The sequence below is a fragment of the Monodon monoceros genome, unplaced genomic scaffold (genome assembly GCF_005190385.1).
Source record: "Monodon monoceros isolate NGI ecotype Baffin Bay Population unplaced genomic scaffold, NGI_Narwhal_1 Super_Scaffold_11, whole genome shotgun sequence".
NCBI lineage: Eukaryota > Metazoa > Chordata > Mammalia > Artiodactyla > Monodontidae > Monodon > Monodon monoceros.
Genome location: NW_021703767.1, coordinates 64,940,431 through 64,965,388, shown reverse-complemented (window position 1 = coordinate 64,965,388; position 24,958 = coordinate 64,940,431). Strand labels below are relative to the sequence as shown.

General features: G+C 38.1%; 1 protein-coding gene across 2 annotated transcripts in view; it reads left to right on the top strand.

The window, feature by feature from the left end:
- Positions 1–24,958, top strand: part of IGSF11 (immunoglobulin superfamily member 11) — a 141,452-nt gene that overhangs the window by 93,689 nt on the left and 22,805 nt on the right. For both annotated transcript variants that reach the window (XM_029215092.1, XM_029215091.1), the window contains exons 2-4: positions 14,077–14,240; positions 16,495–16,702; positions 19,451–19,606. In XM_029215092.1, coding sequence (XP_029070925.1) covers positions 14,077–14,240; positions 16,495–16,702; positions 19,451–19,606 — 528 coding nt within the window. The remainder of the gene's footprint in view (positions 1–14,076; positions 14,241–16,494; positions 16,703–19,450; positions 19,607–24,958) is intronic.

Sequence of the window (24,958 nt, the reverse complement as noted above, 5' to 3'; positions counted from 1 at the left end):
AGTTAATATTCTTGCATATGGAGGTCCAGTTCTTCCAGCACTGTTTTTTGAAGAGTATCCTTTTCCCACTGAACAGCCTTGAAATCTTTGGAAATCAATCGACCATATTTGTGTGGATCTGTTTCCGTACTCCGTATGTCTGTCCTAATGCCGATCCTACACTATCTTGATTACCGTAGCTTACAGTAAGTTTTAAAAATCAGGTATTGCAAGTCCTCAAACTTTTTTTTCTTTTCAAAATTTGGCTATTTTAGTCTTCACTTTTACACATACATTTTAGAAGCAATTTGTTTATTTCTACAAAGAAGTTCACTGGAATTTTGATTAGGATTGTATTAAATCAGTAGATGAATTTGGGGAGACTTGACATCTTAAAAGTATTGTTTTTGATTAATGGCCATGGTTTATCTTTTTATTTATTTAGGTCCTTAAATTTTTCTCAGGAAAGTTTTGTAATTTTCATTGTATAGGTCTTACAGATCTTTTGTTAAAGTTATTCCCAAGTGTTTCATCTTTTTGGTGCTATTGTAAAAGTGGTATTATTTTTATTTATTTATTTATTTTTTTGAGGTACACGGGCCTCTCACTGTTGTGGCCTCTCCCGTTGCGGAGCACAGGCTCCGGACGCGCAGGCTCAGCGGCCATGGCTCATGGGCCCAGCCGCTCCACGGCATGTGAGATCTTCCCGGACTGGGGCACGAACCCGTGTCCCCTGCATCGGCAGGCAGACTCTCAATCACTGCACCACCAGGGAAGCCCTATTTTTAAATTTTAATTTCCAAATATTCACTACTATTAAATAGAAATATAGTTGATATTCATATATTGACCTTGACTTCTGCAGCCTTGGTAAACTAATTTATTAATTAGAATTTTTTGCTTTTTAGTAGGTTCATTAGGATGTTTAATGTAGACAATTGTGTTATCTGCAAATAATCTGTACAGTTTTACTTTTTCCTTTCCAATCTATATGCGTCTTGCTTCTTATCTTTGACTTATTGCAATGGCTAGGAACTCCATGTTGAATGGATGTGGTGAGAGCAGACATCCTTTCCTTGTTTCTGATCATAGGAGGAAAGCAACTTTAGCCATTAAGTGAAAGTTGTCTATTATCATTAAATATAATGTTAGCTCTCTATTTTTTTGTAGATGCTTGTTATCCATTTGTGGAAGTTTCCTACTCTTCCTTGTTTGAAGAGAGTTTTTATGATAAACAGACACTGATTTTTGTCACTTTTTCGGTACCCATTGAAAAGTGTGTGTGTGTGTGTGTGTGTGTGTATTTTTTTTAGTATATTGGCTTGGTAAATTATATTGATTTCAAATACTGAGTGAACCTTGCATTTAAAAGGGTAAACGTCACTTTTGTCATTATTAATTATTTTTCTATATATTGCTGGATTCAATTTGCTAATATTTTGTTAAGGGCTATTATGCCTATATTTAGAAGGGATGTTAGTCAGTAATTTTCTTTGCTTGTATTGTCTTTGTTGGATTTTGGTATCAGGGTAATGTAAGCCTCATAAAATGAGTTGGGGAGTGTTCCCTTTTTTTTCTGGAAGAATTTATATATGGAATTGTCATTATTTTTTCATTAATTGTTTGGCACAGTTCACAGTTGAAGCCATTTGGACCTGGTGTTATCTCGGTGGGAGAATTCTTAAATGCAAATTAATTCATTTTTTAAAAAATGAGCATAGGGCTAGTCAGGTTATATCTTTTACAGAGAGCTTTGGTAGTTTGTGTCTTTCAAGGGATTTGTTCATTTCATCTGTTTCCAAGATACTAGCATAAAGTTATTTATAATATCCCTTTATTATTCTTTTAATGTCTCTGGGATCTGTAGTTATGTCCTTTCCTTCATAATGGTAATTTATGTCTTTTATTTTCTTGATAAGTCTGGTTAGAGATTTATCAATTATTGACTTCTCAGAGAACCAGCTTTTGGTTTCAGTGATTTACTCCATTAATAATTTTCCTGTCTTCATTTTCATTGAATTCTACTGTTATTTTTATACTTTTCTCTTTTGACTTACTTTTTTTTTTTTTTTTTCTTTTGTGGTATGCGGGCCTCTCACTGTTGTGGCCTCTCCCGTTGTGGAGCACAGGCTCTGGACGCGCAGGCTCAGTGGCCATGGCTCACAGGCCCAGCCGCTCCGCGGCATGTGGGATCTTCCCGGACTGGGGCACAAACCTGTGTTCCCTGCATCGGCAGGCGGACTGTCAACCACTGCGCCACCAGGGAAGCCCTTGACTTACTTTTGATGTAATTTTCTTTTCCTAGTTTCCTAAGGTGGGTGTTTAAGTTTTTGACTATAAACCTTCTTCTTTCATACTGTGAGCATTTAGATGCTATTAATTTTCCTCAGAGTAGTGCTTGGTTGCTTGCCTTAAATTTTGATGTGTTGTATTTTCATTTTTATGCAATTCAAAAAATTTTCTGATTTTCCTTGTAATTTGGCCTTTGACCTGTGAATTATTTAGAAGTTAATTTTTTTAAATATTTGATGATTTTCTATATTTCTTTCTGTTGAGTTCTAATTTAATTCACATCCGTGTGTGATTTTAATGACTTTAAATTGGTTAAAGTTTATTTTGTAGCTCAGAATATGGTCTATCTTGGTGAATGTTCCATGTGCATTTGAAAATAATGTGTATTCCATGATGTTGGGTAGAGTGTCCTAAAAAATCTCAGTTATGTTAAGTTCATTTGTAGTGTTGTGTAGGTCTTCTGTATTTTCACTGATTTTTTCTTATTTATTGATTTTTATATATTTGCTTTATGTAATTGTCAATGACAGAAAAGTGTTCCACTCTCTGTGATTGAGATTTTTTTCTTTTTATCCTTTCAGTTCTATCAGTTTTTGCTTCATGTACTCTGAAGCTCTGTTGTTAGATGCATACACATGACTATTATGTTCTTGATGAATTGACCCCTTTATCATTATTTAATGTCCCTCTTTATTCCTATTTTGGTGATTTAGTTCTTTCTTCACATGCTGCTTCTTTCAGACTCTCCAACAAGAAGGAAAGTCCTATTGGAGTTACCAGGCACCGTTGTGTTTGGTACATCTTTTGACAAGGATCTTATGACAGCTATTTCATAAACAACTGTCTGGTCTATATGTGACTGATTTGGTCAGGTGCTGATTTCTGGTATACAATCACTTGTAGCCAGGATGTGAATGAGATCCTGTGTTAAAACCATGGTGACCTATGTAAGGAATTGCTTCATTCTGCTTTACCTGAGGGGAATTTTGGCTGTGGTAGCCATCATATTATCATGTTCATCATAACACTTCAAATCTTGCATCTGCTTTTGTGGCTTGCTTCTTTAGACAGCTAATTATAATCACATTACTCATTTTTACAAAAGGATTTGCAAACACAGATGTTCATCGGAGTCAGGCAGGGATCCTGACTGAGAAAAGTGGTATATTGTAGATAATAGGGAGTGGTGAGGATTGTGGCAATGTGAAGAGCTCAAAATTTGTGTGAAGGGGCAGCACTAATTAATTGCCATGAGAAATTCAGGCCCACTATTACTCTTACAGTTTTTTAAGATAAGTTGGTAATCTAGAGTTTTTTATTATTTAATTGTAAGTAATTCGAAGTACTTAAAAACTCTGAGTGGGTCATATAATATAGGCCAAACAAAATATGTATGTAGATCTTCTGTAACCTTGCCAGACTGTAGTCAGCCCTGTAAGGGAATTCCTAAATGGAATAGAACAACTATGTCCTAAGTCAGATGTAAAATTAGGGGAGGGTGATAATAATGGGAGACTTGCTGTAGAAGATTCTGATCAAGATCACATGGAGTGTTAGGAATTATTGCTGAGTAGAAGTCTCCTATATAATAGATATGCCATGGCACGAAGGGGCCGAGTAGGCAGATGTATATACTTTTGATCACTTGAAAAGTGACAAAGGGGCATGCTAATGTAGAGTGTGAGCATTGGTTCAGTACAAGGCCTTGGCCTCCCTCTGGACCTCTGTCTCATCTCTGGGCCTGCTCTTTGGAACTATACTTGAGGAAATCATTCCTATACCTGGGTCCCCTGGCGTGCTGTTTGCCCTTGGCATGCTTCCTGAGGAATGTTTGTGGCTGAAGAGGAGGAGCCAGTGAGAAGGCAGTGCAGTGGCGTTTAAAGGGGCACCATAATACCATGGAAATACAATACTGTGATACCGTGGCACATGTATGGGGCTACAGTGCTCCAGTCAGAAGGTGAGGATGTGTAATTTTATGGTAACCTGCCTTTGTATACCAACAATAAAGTATGCATATTGTTTACAGAGACTTGGCAGTGGTTCTGTAAATTGATTAATGTCGATGACCAGTGCATAATAAAGCCGTCTACACTGATCAAATTAACCAGATATTTACTCTTCATTTAGTTTAGTGCTGTGTTGATGGCCAAAGCCTAATTTAATGTTAGTTAACACAAACATTGTTTTTTAGTTAAAATGGCAGTTAAAATTATATAATAATAACAATTGTAAAGATAATTTCATCTGATTAAAATTTGCTTAAAATATGAAGAGAAAGTGATTTCCTTAAAAATCACTACAGTAAAATAAATAGCTAGTGGGAAGCAGCTGCATGGCACAGGGAGATCAGCTCCGTGTTTTGTAACTACTTAGAGGGGTGGGATAGGGAGGGTAGGAGGGAGACGCAAGAGGGAAGAGATATGGGGATATATGTATATGTATAGCTGATTCACTTTGTTATAAAGCAGAAACTAACACACCATTGTAAAGCAATTATACTCCAATAAAGATGTTAAAATAAATAAATAAAATATTTAAAACTTAAAAAAAATAAAAATCACTGCAATGTTAGAGACTTGTGTTATTCCATAATTTCCTTCAGAAAACAAGTATAGCATAGAATTTTTGTTTTTTTGAAATTTATTTCAGTCTGATGGATCTATAAAACTTAATTTGAACAGGTTAGATGGATGTTATAATTTTTATATGCACGAAACAGCACTTATGAAATCATATGGGAATCATACAAGCCAATAGGCATTATGTGACCACTGATATTAACATTTGGAGCAGAAGGACAGCATAGGTCCTCCAAAATGCCATAAGATCCTGTTGATGCTTTGCTGACCATATTCCTGGAGGGAAGTGCTCTGGCAGTTGGGCTGATCCTGAAACATGAGCACATGCTCCATAGATATCAGCAAACACTCTATTTCAACATCTCAGTTAGATTTTTGTGCCAGTTCTGCTTCTGAACTTCAGGTGTTCTGGCTCTGTTGGATTTGTAGGGGGAGGGCTTGTGTCCTTTGAGTCTAGCCAATCACTGTAAAACGTCCTTTGTCTCTTCTCTTGGCTATGCAGTGTGGATGATTCCTCTTCAGACTTCTAAGGATTCTTTGCTGCCAGCTTTTTTTCCTCTAACATGTACCTCTTGGTCTGAGAAAATGTGAATTTCTTCTTGCTTTAAATCTTGAGAAATAGAGGTCTAAAGAAAGAGTATACACAACTGTTATTTACGGTTTCAACTCCTGGGAGGAAATAGGGCCATGTGCTTTATGTCTTTCTTGTTTAATTGCTAGGAGTCATTCAGAATTCATGAGTTGACTTAATTTTTCTTGGGTGAACGTACTAAGAAAAGATTCAAGTCTGCAAAATGCTGCCAATTCAACTGTTAAATTATGCATTTTACATGTAAATATTGCAAATTGTAAGATATTTTAAATGAATTTTTAATTTAGTATTTAGCATTAAAGTTTAAATTCCTGCCCAGAATTTCAAACATGGAAATATACTCTAACAGAAAATAGGGTTTTTAGGGTTTTTTTTTAAATAAAATAGAAAAAAAAGAAGCATTTAAAATGTGAAGCACACCCATTTCCTTCCTTCTTACTCTTTCTAAGAAATTCTCAATTATATTCAGTTGAATCCGTATTTTAAATAGGAATCCTGAGACACAATCACAAAGCAACTTTTTGTCTTCCACATCTTTTAAAATTTATTCAAGATCCAGTTTTTCTTTTTCTAGATGAAAATTTAAGCAGGTTACACAACTTTTCTGATCATTCTTAGGTTAAAAATAAAGCAAAGCAAGAAAATCTCAATTTATACACAGAAATATATGTGTAGTTCTCAGAATGCCAGTGACCCACCCTCTAGTCCAGAGGTCTGCCTCCAGCTTCTTTCTCCTGGAAGGCTCATTAGACAGCCCTCTGGGACAGAATCTAAGGGAACCCACATGTGATCCACTCAGATGCCCTTTGCCCTGACATATTCAGGGAAAGTAGCCCCTTTTCCTGGGTGGGAATGGAATGGAACTTATAGCACACCACAGCTCTCCACAAAATCTGTTTCCAGACATTCATGCCTGACCCATTTATTCTCTGTATAGTCCTAAAAGTTATATAGCCAGTTTTCATCTGTCTTTGTACAAATCCTTCAGGGTAGTTGATCTTAAAACTCGCTTTGAATGGGCATCATCAGAAAATCTACAAACAACAAATGCTGGAGAGGGTGTGGAGAAAAGGGAACCCTCTTGCACTGTTGGTGGGAATGTAAATTGATACAGCCACTATGGAGAACAGTATGGACATTCCTTGAAAAACTAAAAATAGAACTACCATATGACCCAGCAATCCCACTACTGGGCATATACCCTGAGAAAACCATAATTCAAAAAGAGTCATGTACCAAAATGTTCATTGCAGCTGTATTTACAATAGCCAGGACATGGAAGCAACCAAAGTGTCCATCAACAGATGAATGGATAAAGAAGATGTGGCACATATATACAATGGAATATTACTCAGCCATAAAGAGGAACAAAACTGAGTTATTTGTAGTAAGGTGGATGGACCTAGAGACTGTCATACAGAGTGAAGTAAGTCAGAAAGAGAAAAACAAATACCGTATGCTAACACATATATATGGAATCTAAAAAAAGAAAAATGGTCATGAAGAACCTAGGGGCAAGACGGGAATAAAGATGCAGACCTACTAGAGAGTGGACTTGAGGACACGGGGAGGGGGAAGGGTAAGCTGCGACAAAGTGAGAGAGTGGCATGGACATATATACACTACCAAACGTAAAATCGATAGCTAGTGGGAAGCCCCCGCATAGCACAGGGAGATCAGCTCGGTGCTTTGTGACCACCTAAAGGGGTGGGATAGGGAGGGTGGGAGGGAGGGAGATGCAAGAGGGTAGAGGTATGGGGACCAATGTATATGTATAACTGATTCACTTTGTTATAAAGCAGAAGGTAACACACCATTGTAAAGCAATTATACTCCAATAAAGATGTTAAAAAAAACAACTCGCTTTGAATAGGCATCATCAGAAAATCTACAAACAACAAATGCTGGAGAGGGTGTGGAGAAAAGGGAACCCTCTTGCACTGTTGGTGGGAATGTAAATTGATACAGCCACTATGGAGAACAGTATGGACATTCCTTAAAAAACTAAAGATAGAATTACCATATGACCCAGCAATCCCACTACTGGGCATATGCCCAGAGAAAACCATAATTCAAAAAGACACATGTACCCCAATGTTTATTGCAGCACTGTTTACAATAGCCAGGTCATGGAAGCAACCTAAATGCCCATCGGCAGACGAATTGTTAAAGAAGTTGTGGTACATATATACAATGTAATATTACTCAGCCATAAAAAGGAACGAAACTGGGTCATTTGTAGAGACATGGATGGACCTAGAGACTGTCATACAGAGTGAAGTAAGTCAGAAATAGAAAAACAAATATTGCATTTTAACGCATATATGTGGAATCTAGAAAAATGGTACAGATGAACTGGTTTGCAAGGCAGAAATAGAGACATAGATGTAGAGAACCAATGTATGGACACCAAGGGGAGAAAGCTGGAGATGGTGGTGATAGTGGTGGGGTGAATTGGGAGATTGGGATTGACATATATGCACAAATATGTATAAAATAGATAACTAATAAAAAATAGCTTTTAAAAAAACTTGCTTTGATATCTCATATCTTATATCTGACATTTTAAGGTGTTGGTTGACTTTTAAAATTGTCTTTCATAGAGAATTCTGATAGCTAAAGAGCAAAGTAGACTTTTTATATTAAGTTCTGTATACATGAGACAGAGTAGAGCAGATATATTTACAAATAAATTGAGTTTTTATTGCTCAGTGTTGGTTCTGTTGGTAAAGAAGTATCTCTTCGCCTTAATCATACTACAAGTAATCCTATCATTTGTTTTCAGAGTTATGGTCTGTGGAGGAGTTTGGAATAGTAGAAAATATACTCTATCAGAAGTCAGAAGAAATAGGTCCTAATCTTAAGACCTTTGGCAAGGCTATCTCTTTGGACCCTAGTATCTTCGTGTGCAAATTGAATTAGATCAATTAAACAATATATATTTATTGAGTTCTTATTGTGTGCTTACAGTAATGGAATTACTCTGGAGTTAATGTACCTCACAGTATTCCAAGGATGTTATCTTAAATAATCACACTGATGAAAGTATGATTACAAGTTTGAATAGTGTTCAGAATAACAGGAACACTGCTTTATGAGACCCTGACCTAGGCTGAGGGGTCAGGAAATGCTTATCTGTGAGAAGGTAGCACTTGAGCTAATATGAAGAATGAGTAGGAGGTAATATATTAAGTAAAAGATTGGGTGTGGAACAGAGGAGGTCAGAGGAAAGACAGAGGACAGAGCAAAGGCTGTGATGGAAGTAGTCAAGAGAAATTTTATTGGTAAAATGGATCAGATTTGATCGTGGACTGGGTTTGGGAGATGATGAGAGAGTAGAAGGAATCAAGAAAGATTTCGAAATTTCTGACTTGTCCAACTTGATGGCTAGTTGAGCCATTTGCTAGCACAGGGAACTCTAAAAAGGAGCCAGATATACAGGGGATGCAGGCATGGTGGGGAAGATCAAGAGTCTGATCTTGGATGAGTTGACTTGAGGTATCTTTGAGATTTCTGTGTGGAGATGTCTAGGAGGCAATTGTATATAAGAGGAGAGCTTTGGGTTAGTTAAATTTGGAAGCCATTGGCTTGTATATGAGAAATGAACCCATGATAGTGAATGAGAGTCTGCAGGGAGAGAGTTTAAAATAAGAAAGGGCAGCCGGGGGCTTCCCTGGTGGCACAGTGGTTGAGAGCCTGCCGATGCAGGGGACACGGGTTCGTGCCCCAGTCCGGGAGGATCCCACATGCCGCGGAGCGGCTGCGCCCGTGAGCCATGGCCGCTGAGCCTGCGCGTCCGTCCGGAGCCTGTGCTCCGCAACGGGAGAGGCCACAACAGTGAGAGGTCCGCGTACCGCAAAAGAAAGATAAAAGAAAGAAAAGGCAGCCGATTGAGGAATGCCAACATTTAATAGCTGGGTAGAGAAGGGAGAAACAGCAGAAGAGATTGAGAAGTATCCAGAGATATGGAAGGAAAACCAGAAGTAAATTACATCACTGAAGCTAAGGGAAAGCTGTGTTTCAAGAAGGAGAGGGGAATGGTCATCACTGCTAGATGCTACTGAGAGTCCAAGAATGAATTCAAGAGTCACGGAGCCATCAGAAGGTCTCTGGGAAACCTAGGGAGAACTATGTTAAGAAGTAATGGTGGCAGGAGTGGATTGAAGACTAAATGTAGAAGAGTCTGGAGAGAGGGCAGTCCCTGGAGGGAACTGTGGGGTGGAGGGAAGGAGGAATTTTGTTCTAAGTGGAAATACTTGAGTATGTTTAAATGCTGTCAGGAAGTCTCCAGTGCAGAGCAAGAGGCTGAGGCTACAAGAGAGGGGACAGTCTATGATAAGGTTACTGAGGAGGCCAAGAGGATGAAATATAAATTATGCTCACCTGAGAGGCTGGCCTTAGATGAACTTCTCTAATCTAAGGGGAGAGAGGAAGAAGAGGGTAAGGCAGATCAAAGCTGACTTGGAAGCAGGAAGTTGAGGGAGTTTTTATCTGATGGCTTTATGAAAGAGTCCATACTAACTTAAAATTTGGTGATTGTATAATATAGTAGTGATGATAAAAACAAACATTTATGGACTGATTTCTGTGTGTTATGTGTGGTCTTTAAGTATATGTTCTCTGTAGATAAACTGTCTGGATTTGAATCCAGAGCTTACCATTTCCTTGAGCTGTGTGACCTATAGCTGGTTTTTAGTCTCTCTGGGCCTAAATTTCTTATGGATAAGAAATTATATATGAGGTATAAGATACTTTATAGTATTAAATGAGTTTATGTGTGTATACGTGTATGTACATGTATATGTTTACATATAGTGCTTCATGTGGACTCGCTATGTGGTCAGTGTGCCCTAAATGTCAGCAAGCAATAGCGGTGTGGTAATGGTCACTGTCAGCCGTCAGCATCTGGTATTGCCCTCATCATACCCTTCTAACGATGTGATGATGGTGTTAGCCCTATTTTACAGGTGAGGCAATGGAATCAGAGAATAAGTGAGGCCACACAGTTAAGGAGATGAAAGAGCCAGATTTCAAACTAGACCTATCCAGCTTCAAACCCATACTTTTACAAGTTCTGAAAGCAGCTTATCTAGAGTATTTATTCTGCACCTATCTCAATGCTTGAGATTTCAGGGTTAACCTTATGTAAAAATGTGAGATAAATAAAGTCAGTCTTTCCCAGCTTCTGCCACCCTGGGGGCCCGCCTTCTGCCAGCAGATCTGCTCTGTTTCCCTCAGCTCCCACCCCGATCCTGTGAATCTACTCTTCCTTTACTGGAATACTATCGTATTTTGGTAGTTTTCCCATCTACATCTTTATCTTTCATTAATAGTCTATACTGCCCTTTTTTTCTTTTTAAAATTTGTATCAAAGATTGTGTGAGTTCAGCTTAAAATTAGTAAATTGAGGGCGGGGGGCGTATGTTATCCTGTATAGTTAGTTTAAGGGGTGGCGTATTCCCTACACTTCTTCCTTGGAGTATTATCTGAAGAATGAAGTGATGGAGGTTTTTTGCCAGTTTGGTTTCCACACTTACTTTTAAAAATCTCCATTGCATTTACCATAATGATCATAACATATATCCTCCGTTAACCCACTTCTACCCATGAGGTGACTTGTTCCTGCCATTGCCTGTTCCATGCTCAAGTAACCTCCACTTTCTGCCTCTTAGCACCTGAGGTTCATTCAACTTTCCTTTTTAAAACTTAGAGACTTTCCCTAATGTTATTTAACTTAGAGACTTTTCCTGATGTTATCAAGTGCTTTATATTCTACCACAGATGGCTCATTTTATGAAACATTTTATCCTGTAAAGTTAACTCCTAAGAGCGTCATTGGACTATATGTGAAGAACACAAAGTTTTATGGAAGGAAGGTGTTATGTATGTTTATTTTTTAAACAAATTGTAATCATAACAGTATGTTATTGTGTTACTTTTTTGGGCGAACTGAGGTAATATCACTTCAAAATAAAACAGTTTGAGTTACTGCCATGGACAGTGTATTTTTCATAGTTAGAATAGCTTCTTTATTGGATCCCTCTGACCTATTTTAATCTCCTGTTATTCCCATATTGTACTATAGTCCCAGGGGGGCAGGCATTCTTTTCAGAAAAGATTACAGTTGATTTTGACTTGTCAGGAGTTAGCTCTGGTAAGTTACTGTTTTCTTTTTTTTGAATTTTAATAGCAATACTGAGGTATAATTTACATTCCAAAGGACTCATCCATTTAAAGTATAAAATTCAGGCTTCCCTGGTGGCGCAGTGGTTAAGAATCCGCCTGTCAATGCAGGGGACACGGGTTCGAGCCCTCGTCTGGGAAGATCCCACATGCCGTGGAGCAGCTAAGCTCGTGTGCCACAACTACTGAGCCTGTGTTCTCGAGCCTGCGAGCCACAACTACTGAAGCCCACATGCCTAGAGCCCGTGCTCCGCAACATGAGAAGCCACTGCAATGAGAAGTCTGCACACCGCAACGAAGAGTAGCCCCTGCTCGCCGCAACAAGAGAAAAGCCCGCGTGCAGCAACGGACACCCAACACAGCCAAAAATAAATAAATTTATTTATAAAAAAGTATAGAATTCAATTATTTTTAGTAAATTTATACAACTATCAAAGCAATACAGTTTTAGAAGTTTTCCATTGCCCTAGAAAGTTCCATTGAACCTATTTGCATCAATCCCTTTTCCCTTCTCTCTTACCCCATGCAGCCACTGATTTGCTTCCTGTCTCTATAGATTTGCCTTTTCTGGACGTTTCATATAAATGGAATAATACAGTATGTAGACTTTTGAATCTGCCTTCTTTCACTTAGCAAAATGTTTTTGAGAGGCTCATCTATGTTGTAATATTTATCAGTAGCTTGTTGCTTTTTATTTCTGAATAGTATTTCATTGCGTGGATATACCACATTTTGTTTATCCATTCATCAGCTGATGGATATTTGTATTATTTCCATTTGGAGGTATGATATCAATAATGCTGTTATAAGCATTCATGGTCTTTGTGTGGGCATATATTTTCATTTTACTTGGGTAGATTCCTAGGAATGGCATTTCTGGGTTATATGGTAAGTTTGTTCCACGTCTGTGTTAAACTTTTTAAGAAACTGAAGCTGTTTTCCGAAGTGACTGTACAGTTTTACATTTCCACCAGCAGTGAATGAGGATTCCAGTTTCTCTACATCTTTGTTCAGCACGTGGTTTTGTCTTGATTATAACCGTTCCACTGGATGTGTGATGATACCTTATTGTGGTTTTAATATGCAGTTTCATAGTGAATAATAATGTTGAGCAGCTTTCCATGTGCTTGTTATTAACCTTTGTTGAAATACACACTCAGATGTTTTGCCCATTTAATATTAGGTTGCTTGTCTTTTTATTATTGAGCTATAATCGTTATTTATATATTCTGTATACAAGTCCTTTATCAGATATGTAAATTAAAAATATTTTTCCCAGTCTATACCTTAGCTTTTTATTTTTTTTAATTAAGTCTTTTGAATCACAGAAGTTTTTAAAAATTTTAATCAAGTCCAGTTTCTTAATTGTTTTCTTTTACAGTTTATGGTCCTGGTGACATAACTAAGACCACTTTGACTAATCCAAGGCCGCAAAGGTTTTCTTCTATGTTTATTTCTAGAAGTTTAATAGTTTTAGCTCTTACATTTAGGTCTATGATACATTTTGAGTCGATTTTTGTATATGCTTTGAGGTAAGGGTCTGAGTTAAATTTTTTGCATATTAATATTGAATTGTTCCAGAATCATTTTTTGAAAAAACTGTTTTTCCCTCATTTAATTGTCTTGTACCTTTGTTGAAAAGCATTTGATCATAAATAAATAAGGTTTATTTCAGAACGATCAAGCCTGTGCCATTTGTCTGATGCTCTGTCCTTATGCTAGTATTACACTGTCTCGATTGCTATAGCTAATTTATAGCAAATTTTGAAATCAGATAGTGTAACGTCGTCTCCAAATTTGTTCCTGTTTTTCAATATTCTTTTGGCTATTCTAGTTCTTTGCCTTGTCATGTGTTTTAGAATTAGCTTGTCAGTATCTGCAAAAAGCACGCTACGATTTTGATTGGCATTGCTCTCCATCGTAGATCTATTTGGAGAGGATTGGCATCTTAAGAGTGTTGATTCTTCCAACCCATGAACATTGCATATCCATTTATTTAGTCTTATTTGATTTCTTTCATCAGCATTTTATAGTTTTCAGGATATACATCCTGAGCATATTTTGTTGGATTTATATATAAGCATTTAATTTTACAGTGTGCTATTGTGTAATGATTCTTTAAAATACTTTCAGTTTATTTGTTATCCCTCATCACTGTTAAAGCTTTGCTTAGACCCTGTCAGTTGAATTCTCCCAATCTGTATTTGAATCTGGCAAATATCAGATACCGTCTTACAAAATAGAATGTGTCTTCTAATATTTTTCCTTTATAGTTTCTAAGAGGTAAAAGGTTGAAAAATTTTTATTATTTTGACTCAGTGAGTGGTCAGTAGATGTTTAGTAAGACTGTTATATCAGTCTGTTTACATAACTGATAATATAAAACACACAGACCTTTTATGAAGAGATTTGGTCTATCACATAACCTCTTTGTTCCTCCTTCTGTAGGTGTTGCAGCTTCCCTGGAAGTCTCCGAGAGCCCTGGGAGTGTCCAAGTGGCCCGGGGTCAGACAGCAGTCCTGCCCTGTACTTTCACTACCAGCGCTGCCCTCATTAACCTCAATGTCATTTGGATGGTCATTCCTCTCTCCAATGCGAACCAGCCTGAGCAGGTACTTCTGTCCCATCCTGTGCTACCTCTGAAATTTTAATCTTTTCACAAGAGGTGGGTAGGAAAGCATCTTGAGTACATATTTGATTTCTAGAATAAGGTGATACTTCCACTGAACCTAAGCTGTTTTATTAGTCAACTATCAGAAGAAGCTATCCTCTTTGTAAAAGATTTTTTTTTTTAATTAAGAGATGTCAAGGGGATCCTTCCGAGGATTTTATGTAGGAACCTGGAATTTCATCAAAACACATTGCTGACAGGAAATACTAAGACAGAAAAAGCAAAGTATATTTTGACAGGGAGGGACTAGTACTAACATAGGTGGATGAGAGACTACTTTTTAAAGATAGTGATAGGGCTTCCCTGGTGGCACAGTGGTTAAGAATCTGCCTGCCAGGGTTCAAGCCCTGGTCTGGGAAGATCCCACCTGCCGCGGAGGCGCTAAGCCCGTGCGCCACAACTACTGAGCCTACGTGCCACAACTACTGAAGCCCATGTGCCTAGAGCCCACGCTCTGCAACAAGAGAAGCCACCACATTGAGAAGCCCGTGTACCACAACTACTGAGCCTGCACTCTAGAGCCCACGAGCCACAACTACTGAAGCCTGCGCGCCTAGAGCCCATGCTCCGCAACAAGAGAAGCCACCGCAATGAGAAGCCCATGCACCACAACAAAGAGTAGCCCCCGTTCGCCACAACTAGAGAAAGCCCACGCACAGCAATGAAGACCCAATGCAGCCAAAAATAAATTAATTAAAAATAAATAAATATAGTGATAATATTAAGGAAGTAACATTAGGTAGTAGTACTTGATTTTTTTGGTTAATTGCACAAGTATTTTAAAATAAACAAAGCCAGGCACGCTAGATCTCTTCCAAGATTCTCAAATAAATTAGGGTACATGAAAATAGAAGCTACTATCTAATAAGGTGTATCAGTTATAGGTAAAAGATCCCATAATATGCGATACCCACTGCAGAAAATAATCCTCGGAAAATTAGTGAATTGTGAACATGACTATACCTTCATTCCCAAAATTAACGTATTTCTGTTATGAAGCTTTTCGGCTTCAGTAAGCTTTTCACTACCTAAAAATATTTGATAAGCTAAGTTTTCTGATAGGAAATTTAAATTGATATATTTAATAGTAACCTCTTCTATTTCCTTAATCCATGGAACTTTAATAATTAGACTGAGCCTTTGAGATCATTTTGTTCAGCTTCATCATTTTAAGAGTCAGTGATAGAGGCAAGAAAAGACTTGACCACAATCTGCCAGACATTTAAGGTAGAGCTAAGATAAAACCAGGTACCTCACTGTCAGCCCAAAGGGCTTTTTGCAGTACCATTCTGAGTCCTCTCCCATGAAGAGTTAACTTTGGTAAGGAAATTGACATAGGTAAGCAATCATGGACTCATAACTCTTCTTCCCTTTCATGGCGTTCACTTATATTCAATCTATAACTGTGAGCTATCATTTTGTGACCTAGTAAGCATGAGAATGGCAGTGTTAATTTTTTTTAACATTTTTTCTGGAATTAATTTTTGCACTGGTAAAAGTATCTATGAACTAATAGTAAGGTATCATAAAATGCACTTTCTCTATTCTGTTGAGTTAGGTAAGGATACGATGTTATTCCAGTTTGGTATGTAAGAATTTAGAATCCCTGATATCTACAGATAGGTGCTGTAGTACAAAGTTGGTGACCTAGAGGGGTGGGATAGGGAGGGTGGGAGGGAGGGGATATGGGTATATATGTATACATATAGCTGATTCACTTTGTTATGCAGCAGAAACTAACAGAACGTTGTAAAGCAATTATACCCAATAGAGATGTTAATAAAAGAAAAGAAAAGAAAAGAAAATGAGAAAGAAAAAAGAAAGCCCAACAAATAATTTAAAAAAAAAGTTGGTGGGGCTTCCCTGGTGGCACAGTGGTTGAGAGTCTGCCTGCCGATGCAGGGGACACGGGTTTGTGCCCCGGTATGGGAAGATCCCACATGCCGTGGAGCGGCTGGGCCCATGAGCCATGGCCGCTGAGCCTGCGCGTCCGGAGCCTGTTCTCCGCAACAGGAGAGGCCACAACAGTGAGAGGCCTGCGAACTGCAAAAAAAAAAAAAAAGTTGGTGACAGCTCTAATATTAGAAATATAATTTTCCAATGTTTGGTATAGTCTGCTGTTTACTAGATAGTTATTGTTACGTGTCTAGAAGGAGATGCAGTGGCCAATTTATTTCTTTCGCTTTCCTTTGCAGGTCATTCTGTATCAAAGTGGACAGATGTTTGATGGTGCCCCCCGGTTCCATGGTAGGGTAGGATTTACAGGCACCATGCCAGCCACCAATGTCTCTATCTTCATTAACAACACCCAGCTATCAGATACAGGCACCTACCAGTGTTTGGTTAACAACCTTCCAGATAGAGGGGGCAGGAATATTGGGGTCACCGGTCTCACAGTTTTAGGTGAGTGACAGGAAAATGTTGCAGCTACCTTGGCTTTACTTACGAATTTACTCTCAAGCATATTTACTTCTGCCAGTTTTTCTGTACTCTCTTTCTGCTTGTGTCCTTTTCCTGTCCTCTCTCCTTTCAGCTCCATCTGGACTCTGTTTCTCCATGCTTCTTCCACATAGTCTCCCCACCCATTCCTCCATTTCAGGTGGCTCTCGAAAGCTTACTTGTTAAATGACTTTTCCTCAAGGTGGAGAAAGGTGGTATAAAATACCATCAAAATTGGCCTCTCACTTTTCCTAAGCTTTTATAGGATAGGACTTATTGTTGAGAGCAAATTAAATCAAGAACAATTGATTATAAGCAGGGAGCAGGGTTTTAGCACACGTGAGAATAAATTTACTACTACTTCATATCTATGTAATGCTGAGTAGGCCCCCGACAGTTCTAAGCTTTTGCCTCTTGTCCTGGAAGAATTTTAATAATACTTCCTTTTACTCTCAAAAGTATCCTTGTTTGAACGAGAAATTATATGATCAGTTTGGTCTTAATACCGAGATCAAATAGATTTAGAGTCTTTCCCAAGGTTTTATAGACCATGAACAACAATAAAGTTTAGCTTAAAATTTAGGTCTCTGTAACTCAAACCAGTATTCTTTCTATTGTACCATACAGATAGACTATCTCATGCTAAATTAAATTCATTCTGAGCACGTTTTATTTCTCACTTGCGCTGCTTCTGAAATAAAGCGCTGCCTCCTAAATGGGTACTTGTGGTAGAAGTGGCTAAATTCAGTTCATCTGGGGAGGATGAGAAGTGCTTAGAGAAGCCTGATGCTCTGGACTGTCCTCCATCCTACTGAAGTCTCAGAATCGACTCCAGGATTCCTTGGTACATTCTCCCCCTTTTCCCTTCCACTGTTGAGTCCCTTGAAGATACCAGTGTTGGGGGTTCTTGCCATTTTCCTTCTTTGGGCAAGAAAATGCTATAGCCCTGGCACCTTGTTCTCCCAGTCTTCAAACAGAATAAGAAAACCAAGGACAAGTGGGAGATTTCTGTCCTAGAACTATTATTCATTCAAGTATATTAAAATTATATAGATTTTAAAGCACTCTGAGTACTGAATAAAGAGTACTGTTGGAATTTAACATTATTTTGATGCTTACATCAAAGTAAGCATCCCACAAAGTGGGCTTCCCACATGACCCACATTTATTTTTTCATTTTTTAAAGGAAGAAAAAAACCCTGTAATTTATCTTATAGTTAGTACTACCTTCAAATAATTATTTTGGCTTTCCCCTCATAGCCTCATGGTGGCAATGTTTAAAGCAGTAAATTGAGATTGGTTTATCCCATCCCAGGAGTTAAGATTCCTTGAGATTTTTCAGTCTTTCTACCTAACCCTTTCATTGTTCTCTCTTCCCCCACCCATTTTCTTTGCTGGTTCCTCTGTGTAGTGCATTCATTTTCCACTCATTCATTCATTTTTGCAAGGTTGAACACATTTATTAAAAAGTCATTAGCATTACAAGTGCATCATCACTTGTATTTAAACTCTACTATATGCATTATCAAATATGAGAATCCAAGCCATGGGCTTAGTTTATATTTTTATTTGCTTGCTTTTTCACTATAAACTATCACCTTCTTCCTTTAATATTCTTTTGTTTTTTGTAATTTTTTGTTTCACATCCTTTGTGTCCTTATCTGTATTAATGATTATAAAATGTCCATTGCATTACTATCAAGTACTAGATATACTTGAACCTTGCTCTGACTCCTCCCACCATAAAACAGAAGTTGGTATAATGTTGGTGTGTCTGGTTTTGTTTGTAAAGTAACAAAGAACTATGGTAAGGTGGTCTTAGCCGAGAGTAGCCGGCAGGGTAAGTGGATGCTGTTCCTTGAGATATCTTCTTTACAAGGGGGCTCTTTCATCAATTAAAAAATTTTAATTGTGGTAAAATATAACAAAATTTACCATTTTAGCCAATTTTTAAGTGAACAATTTAGTATATTCACATTGTTGTGCAACCAATCTCCGGAACTTTCTTCAGCTTACAAAAATAAAATTCTGCTCATTAAATGACATTTCTCCCTCCACTCAGCAGCTGGAAACCACTGTTCTGTTTTCTTTTTCTATGAATTTGAGTACCCTAGGTGCTGCATATAAGTGGAATCATACATTATTTGTCTTCTTATAACTGAATTATTTCACTTAGCATGTTCTCAAGGTTCATCCATGTTGTAGCATGTGTCAGAATTTCCTTACTTTCAAGGTTAAATAATATTCCATTGTACGTATACACTATATTTTGTTTATCCTTCCATCCCTCTATGGACACTTGGGTTGTTTCCACCTTTCAGCTATTGTGAATAATGCTGCTCTGAACATGTGTGTATTCAGTAATGCTTTTAAAAGCAATATGTTGACATGAAGGATCTTAAGAATTCTTCGAATACTTCTTTGGAGGAAGAAGAGTGAAACTAAAGTTATAAGGTATCTTAAAAATATAATCTGAGGGTGTTGCCCCTTATACATATTTGCTCCCTGCCAGCTGAAGTTGTAGGCCCTGCACCTATGGCCAAACCTGTGCATCGTACATACCATCCACTGGCTTTGCTCATGAGGTAGTCTTCTGATATGTGTCCCCAAAACAGTGTTACCTGAGGTTCTAGTGCTGAATGTTGATGTCTCCTCTGTCATCATTTGACTCATGGTAAATGAATTCTTTATTGCTTACCCTTCCTATTATAGTTCCTCCTTCTGCCCCACACTGCCAAATCCAAGGACCCCAGGATATTGGCAGCGATGTCATCCTGCTCTGTAGCTCAGAGGAAGGCACTCCTCGACCAACTTACCTTTGGGAGAAGCTAGACAGTAGCCTCCAGCTACCCCCAACAGCCACTCAGGGTATGTATGGTGTTGCTTCGCCCATTTAATTCATTATCATGGAAAATTCTGACTTGCAGGCTCACAAAGTAATTGACTTTAATAGAGTTTGAAAAATAACACACTCTATTTGTAACTGCTGAAAAAGCTATCTGGATCGTTTTGTGTTTTCAGCTTTAAAGAGAATAAAAATATCTCCTTTCATCTTCGCAATGCTGCCTTTATGAAATGTATCTTATCCAGTGGTAACGATATATGGAAATTCTGTCTCTTTGTAGTGAAGACTTAAAATAGCTAATTGGTAGTTTCCTTGAATTGTTAACTGTAAGACAATCCTTGAAGTTTACAACTGAGAATCTACTTCCTACTTAAGAAAAAACTGCCTAATTTAGTATGAGAAACATCAGCATGGTCATGAGAGGGTTAATCATCCTGTTTTCAGCCTCAAGTCTAATTAGAGGAGGAAGATGGGAAAGAGAACAGGAAAAGGCCTCAGATCATGGGAGATCTAGGAGTTGATCACACCAGACAAGTAAAGATGGAGGAGGCATGAGTATCACCGATGGTTTTCTGCATGTAAATCCAGCTGCTTAAATTTGATATTAAAGGAAACACCCTTGAAAAATTGAGGAAAATTTATGAAATGAGGGAAATTACAGAATCATATATGTAATTTCTATTTCAAGAGAATAAAATTTAGCAGTCTTGTGTGTTGCATCATCTCTAATACAGAGCATGTCTCTTCTAGCATTCTCAGGACAGATTTACAAATCTTAACTTAAAGAGTTGGCAGTTAATGGAGAGGTCCCAAACAACCTTAGTTATGCCTGATAAGTTTGAATCATATTTTTGGTATAGACCTCTCATGGAAAGGAAAGTCCTAAGTTGTATGGTGAAGTTAGACATTAAAGAACCAGGATCACCAGCCTCTTAAGAGCTTTTAAGTTTCCTTTAAGAATCCCCACAGAAATTATTAATAGACCTTCCCATCACTTTTTAGTTAACTTAGCAGTATTAACCAGTATTATTTTAAAAAACTTCTTTTCAACATAATAACTTTTGGGTTACTCTAATAATGATTACTGCAATGCTGTTGTTGCCTACAGATTGTTCATTGCTAGATGTTTTAGCCATACTGCGGGCTAAATAGCTTTTTTTTTTTTTTTGGTTGACTAATCTGTTAATATTACCATTGTAAGTGGCATGTTTAAATTAGCTCTTGTCTTGAAATCCTGAAAACTATATTCAAGTTCTAGATTTTCCAGTAACTATTTCTGTGGCAGTTCACCTCTTTGTTGCCTTTTTGTAAAATAAGGCTATTTAACAATATCATCTCCAAGGTCCTCTGTATTAGCATTAAGATTCTATGATTTAAAAAAAAAGATGGCGCCCCAGAGAGAGCCAGGCAGGGAGAGAAAGTCAGAGACGGTGCCCACCAGGCAGCAAATCTAGCTAAGTGCTACATCGGATGCCTGCCTCTCAGGCCGAAGCTCCAGGACAAGCAGACCAGCCTCCCCGACACGAGGTCTGGACGACCAGTGACTGCTTTGCACTGGTCCCTGGAGCAGCATTGCCTTTGAAGATATGTATGTGTTGCTAACAAATGACTGACTCTGGACCTGCACAATGGAAGCCACAGAATGAACAACATACCTGAACAAGTCACACTATCAGTTTTGTTGGAGAGACCTTCAAGATGGCGGAGGAGCAAAAGGTGGAGATCATCTTCCTCCACACAAATACATCAGAAATACAACTACATGTGGAACAACTCCTACAGAACACCTACTGAACGCTGGCAGAAGACCTCAGACTTCCCAAAAGCCGTGTGACTGACAGAGTCCTGGTGCTCTGGCCGGGTGTCAGGCCTGTGCCTCTGAGGTGGGAGAGCCGAGTTCAGGACCTTGGTCCACCAGAGACCTCCCTTCTCCACGTAATATCACACAGCGAAAGCTCTCCCAGGGATCTCCATCTCAATGCTAAGACCCAGCTCCTCTCAACAACCAGCAAGCTCCAGTGCTGGACACCCCTTGCCAGACAACTAGCAAGACTAGAACACAGCCCCACCCATTAGCAGAGAGGCTGCCTGAAATCATAATAAGTCCACAGACAACCCAAAACACACCACCAGACGTGGACCTGCCCACCAGAAAGACAACGTCCAGCCTCATCCACCAGAACACAGTCACTAGTCCCCTCCACCAGGAAGCCTACACAACCCACTGAACCAACTTTAGCCACTGGGGGCAGACACCAAAAACAATGGGAACTACAAACCGGCAGCCTGCGAAAAGGAGACCCCAAACACAGCAAGTTAAGCCAAATGAGAAGACAGAGAAACACACAGCAGATGAAGGAGCAAGGTATAAACCCACCTGACCAAACAAATGAAGAGGAAATAGGCAGTCACCTGAAAAATAATTCAGAGTAATGATAGTAAAGATGATTCAAACTCTTGGAAATAGAATGGAGAAGATACAGGAAACGTTTAACAAGGACCTAGAAGAACTAAAGAGCAAACAAACAATGATGAACAACACAATAAATGAAATTAAAAATTCTCTAGAAGGAATCAATAGTACAATAACTGAGGCAGAAGAATGGATAAGTGACCTGGAAGATAAAATAGTGGAAATAACTACTGCAGAGCAGAAAAAAGAATGAAAAGAATTGAGGACAGTCTCAGAGACCTCTGGGACAACATTAAACGCATCAACATTCGAATTATAGGGGTCCCAGAAGAAGAAGAGAAAAAGAAAGGGACTGAGAAAATATTTGAAGATTATAGTTGAAAACTTCCCTAATATGGGAAAGGAAATAGTCAATCAAGTCCAGGAAGGGCAGAGAGTCCCATACCAGATAAATCCAAGGAGAAACACGCCAAGACACATATTAATCAAACTATCAAAAATTAAATACAAAGAGAAAACATTAAAAGCAGCAAGGGAAAAACAGCAAATAACACACAAGAGAATCCCCATAAGCTTAACAGCTGATCTTTCAGCAGATACTCTGCAAGCCAGAAGGGAGTGGCAGGATGTATTTAAAGTGTTGAAAGGGAAAAACCTACAACCAAGATTACTCTACTCAGCAAGGATCTCATTCAGATTCGACGGAGAAATTAAAACCTTTACAGACAAGCAAAAGCTAAGAGAATTCAGCACCACCGAACCAGCTTTACAACAAATGCTAAAGGAACTTCTCTAGGCATAAAACACAAGAGAAGAAAAAGACCTACAAAACCAAACCCAAAACAGTTAAGAAAATGGTAATAGGAACATACATATCAATAACTACCTTAAATGTAAATGGATTAAATGCTGCAACCAAAAGACATAGACTGGCTGAATGGATACAAAAACAAAACCCATACATATGCTGTCTACGGCAGACCCACTTCAGATCTATGGACACATACAGACTGAAAGTGAGGGGATCGAAAAAGATATTCCATGCAAATGGAAATCAAAAGAAAGCTGGAGCAGCAATTCTCATATCAGACAAAATAGACTTTAAAACAAAGACAATTACAAGAGACAAAGAAGGACACTACATAATGTTCAAGGGATCAATCCAAGAAGAAGATATAACAATTATAAATATTTATGCACCCAACATAGGAGCACCTCAATACATAAGGCAAATGCTAACAGCTATAAAAGGGGAAATCGACAGTAACACAATCATAGTAGGGGACTTTAACACCCCACTTTCACCAATGGGCAGATCATCCAAAATCAAAATAATTAAGGAAACACAAGCTTTAAATGATACATTAAACAAGATGGACTTAGTTGATATTTATAGGACGTCCCATCCAAAAACAACAGAATACACTTTCTTCTCAAGTGCTCATGGAACATTCTCCAGGATAGATAATATCTTGGGTCACAAATCAACCCTTAGTAAATTTAAGAAAATTGAAATCGTATCAAGTATCTTTTGTGACCACAATGCTATGAGACTAGATATCAATTACAGGAAAAAATCTGTAAAAAATACAAACATATGGAGGCCAAACAATACACTACTTAATAACCAAGAGATCACTGAAGAGCTCAAAGAGGAAATCAAAAAATACCTAGAATCAAATGACAAGGGAAACACGATGACCCAAAACCTATGGGATGCAGCAAAAGCAGTTCTAAGAGGGAAGTTTATAGCAATACAATCCTACCTTAAGAAACAAGAAACATCTCAAATAAACAACCTAACCTTACACCTAAAGCAATCAGAGAAAGAATGACAAAAAAACCCCAAAGTTAGCAGAAGGAGAGAAATCATAAAGATCAGATGAGAAATAAATGAAAAAGAAATGAAGGAAACGATAGCAATGATCAATAAAATTAAAAGCTGGTTCTTTGAGAAGATAAACAAAATTGATGAACCATAAGCCAGACTCATCAAGAAAAAAATGGAGAAGATTCAAATCAATAGAATTAGAAATGAAAAAGGGGAAGTAATAACTGACACTGCAGAAATACAAGGATCATGAGAGATTACTACAAGCAACTATATGGCAATAAAATGGACAAATTCTTATAAAAGCACATCCATCTGAGACTGAACTAGGAAGAAATAGAAAATATAAACAGACCAATCACAAGCACTGAAATTGAGACTTGGTTAAAAATCTTCCAACAAACAAAAGCCCAGGACCAGACGGCTTCACAGGCGAATTCTGTCTAACATTTATAGAAGAGCTAACACCCATCCTCTCAAACTCTTCCGGAATATAGCAGAAGGAGGAACACTCCCAAACTCATTCTACGAGGCCACCATCACCCTGATGCCAAAACCAGACAAAGATGTCACAAAGAAAGAAAACTACAGGCCAATATCACTGATGAACATAGATGCAAAAATCCTCAACGAAATACTAGCAAACAGAATCCAACAGCACATTAAAAGGATCATACACCATGATCAAGTGGGGTTTATCCCAGGAATGGAAGGATTCTTCAATATATGAAAATCAATCAATGTGATATACCATATTAACAAATAGAAGAATAAGAACCATATGATCATCTCAATAGATGCAGGAAAAGCTTTCGACAAAATTCAGCACCCATTTATGATAAAAACTCTCCAGAAAGTAGGCATAGAGGGAACTTGCCTCAACATAATAAAGGCCATATATGACAAACCCACAGCCAACATCATTCTGAATGGTGAAAAACTGAAAGCATTTCCTCTAAGATCAAGAGAAAGACAAGGTTGTCCACTCTCACCACTATTATTCAACATAGTTTTGGAAGTTTTAGCCACAGCAATCAGAGAAGAAAAAGAAATAAAAGGAATCCAAATTGGGAAAGAAGAAGTAAAGCTGTCACTGTTTGCAGATGACATGATACTATACATAGACACTCC